Source organism: Scyliorhinus canicula, chromosome 7, assembly GCF_902713615.1.
Source record: "Scyliorhinus canicula chromosome 7, sScyCan1.1, whole genome shotgun sequence".
NCBI classification, from domain to species: domain Eukaryota; kingdom Metazoa; phylum Chordata; class Chondrichthyes; order Carcharhiniformes; family Scyliorhinidae; genus Scyliorhinus; species Scyliorhinus canicula.
Window position 1 is genome coordinate 99,301,116 of NC_052152.1, and position 2,272 is coordinate 99,303,387.

At 49.2% G+C, this 2,272-nt stretch overlaps 1 protein-coding gene across 1 annotated transcript; it reads left to right on the forward strand.

The window, feature by feature from the left end:
- Positions 1–1,453: 1,453 nt before the first annotated feature.
- On the forward strand, positions 1,454–2,272 carry LOC119969219 (deoxyuridine 5'-triphosphate nucleotidohydrolase-like). The gene has a single exon (XM_038802536.1). It carries the CDS (start codon positions 1,462–1,464, stop codon positions 1,951–1,953), a length of 492 nt encoding a protein of 163 aa, XP_038658464.1. The 5' UTR covers positions 1,454–1,461; the 3' UTR covers positions 1,954–2,272.

Here is a 2,272-nt window from a genome sequence, read left to right on the forward strand (position 1 = left end):
CACTAGACCAGTGATGGGAAACCTCGGGTAGTGGGTGAGCTGCATGCGTGGCCCCCCTTCATCTCAGTGAGCCACAAGATTGAAATTGGGCTTGTTCACTAATCCTGACCCCATGATTAAGATTAAATTTGGATTGGATTGGATTGGATTTGTTTATTGTCACGTGTAGTGAGGTACAGTGAAAGGTATTTTTCTGCAAGCAGCTCAACAAATCATTCAGTACATGGAAGAAAAGGGAATTAAACAAAACTCAAGAAAATACATGAGAATACATAATAGGGCAACACAAGATATACAATGTAACTACATAAGCATTGACATCGGATGAAGCAGACATGGGTGTAGTGTTAATGAGGTCAGTCAATAAGAAGGTCATTTAGGAGTCTGGTGACAGTGGGGAAGAAGCTGTTTTTGAGTCTGTTCGTGCGTGTTCTCAGACTTCTGTATCTCCTGCCCGATGGAAGAAGTTGGAAAAGTGAGTAAGCCGGGTGGGAGGGATCCTTGATTATGCTGCCCGCTTTCCCCCGGCAGCGGGAGGTGTAGATGGAGTCCATGGATGGAGGCAGGTTCGTGTGATGGACTGGGCGGTATTCACGACTCTCTGAAGTTCCTTGCGGTCCTGGGCCGAGCAGTTGCCATACCAGGCTGTGATGCAGTCCGATAGGATGCTTTCTATAGTGCATCTGTAAAAGTTGGTAAGGGTTAATGTGGACATGCCGAATTTCCTTAGTTTCCTGAGGAAGTATAGGCGCTGTTGTGCATTCTTGGTGATAGCGTCGACGTGAGTGGACCAGGACAGATTTTTGGTGATGTGCACCCCTAGGAATTTGAAACTGCTAACCATCTCCACCTCGGCCCCGTTGATGCTGACAGGGGTGTGTACAGTACTTTGCGTCCTGAAGTCGATGACCAGCTCTTTGGATGCAGAGGGAGTGCACAGCTCTCGCAGTCAGTGTTCTGCGCAATCAGCTTACACCTCGGGCACGATTCTCTGGAAAAATTTCAAGTGTGGTAGCGAGCGGGAATTGCCACGAGCTTCCCGGCCCTCGGCCCAGCGAAACCGACAATGGAATTCAACGTTAATTGGTCCACTTAACGAGGCCTCATGGGCATCTCGCCACAAATAACACCTCGCAGCTGATTTGCCAGGAACGTGCTCGCCAACACCCCGCTAACACGGTCGAGCAGCACTTAAACTGCACTTTCTCAGCCAACCCCAGCCAGCTCGCCACAATGGTGTGGAGGAGACCAGCCCCAAGGTTCGGGGATGCTGACCTGGGGAGACTCCTGGAAGCCAGGAGGGATGTCCTGTTCCCCCGGGGTCCTGGAGGGTGTGCCACAAGGCAGCCAGTGCTGCCTGAGATGAGGTGGCGGCAGCCGTTAGTTCCAACAATGTGATCAAGAGGACTGGCCAGCAGTGCAGGAAGAAGGTCAACGACCTACACCAGAATTCCCGGGACCATGCCATGTTCTGAAGCCTCCAGCCCCGCCGCGTCTCCGGCCAAGCGGCCCCGAGCCGAGGAGAATCCGCGGCTCCGCTTCGCCCGGCTGAGTGAAAACACGCGAACACCGACCCGGGGCTCGGAGCGGGCGGCCGGCTTCGACCTTTACAGCGCCTACAACTATGTGGTCCCTGCACAGGATAAAGTTGTTGTGAAGACCGACATTCAGATTGCAGTTCCCTCTGGATTCTACGGCCGAGTGGCGCCAAGATCTGGATTGGCAGCAAAATACTTCATTGATGTCGGAGCTGGTGTTATTGATGAAGATTACAGAGGAAATGTTGGTGTGATTCTCTTTAACTTTGGCAAGGAATCATTTGAAGTTAAAAAGGGTGATCGAATAGCGCAACTGATCTGTGAACGTATCTGCTACCCAGAACTTGAGGAGTTGAAGACCCTGGATGAAACTGAACGAGGTGCAGGTGGTTTTGGCTCCACTGGTACAAACTGAACAGGTTGTTCTGCCAAACCATGTCAAACATTGCTTAATTCTCTTGACATGTTACAAGCTGTGGATTCTTCATGAAATAGCAACTTGCCTCGTCTATGGTGCGTTTGTTTATACTTAGTGGGGAAAACACAATCTATCCACATATAAAACTGCTTCCTTGGGGTGCTTATGAAGTAGTGATCTCAATATTGACTTGAGTTAGTTGTTCCCTTGTTCCAGTTAAGAATCCTGGCAATAGGTCAACTGTTAGAATCATCAGGTGTATTTCATTGTTTTCTTTTCTAATAAAAATAAAGCTTTTTTTTTACATTAAAAAAAA

Bases quoted from the DNA above. Each gene is read 5' to 3' on its own strand.
- LOC119969219 (XM_038802536.1), top strand. From the start codon at position 1,462: ATGCCATGTTCTGAAGCCTCCAGCCCCGCCGCGTCTCCGGCCAAGCGG.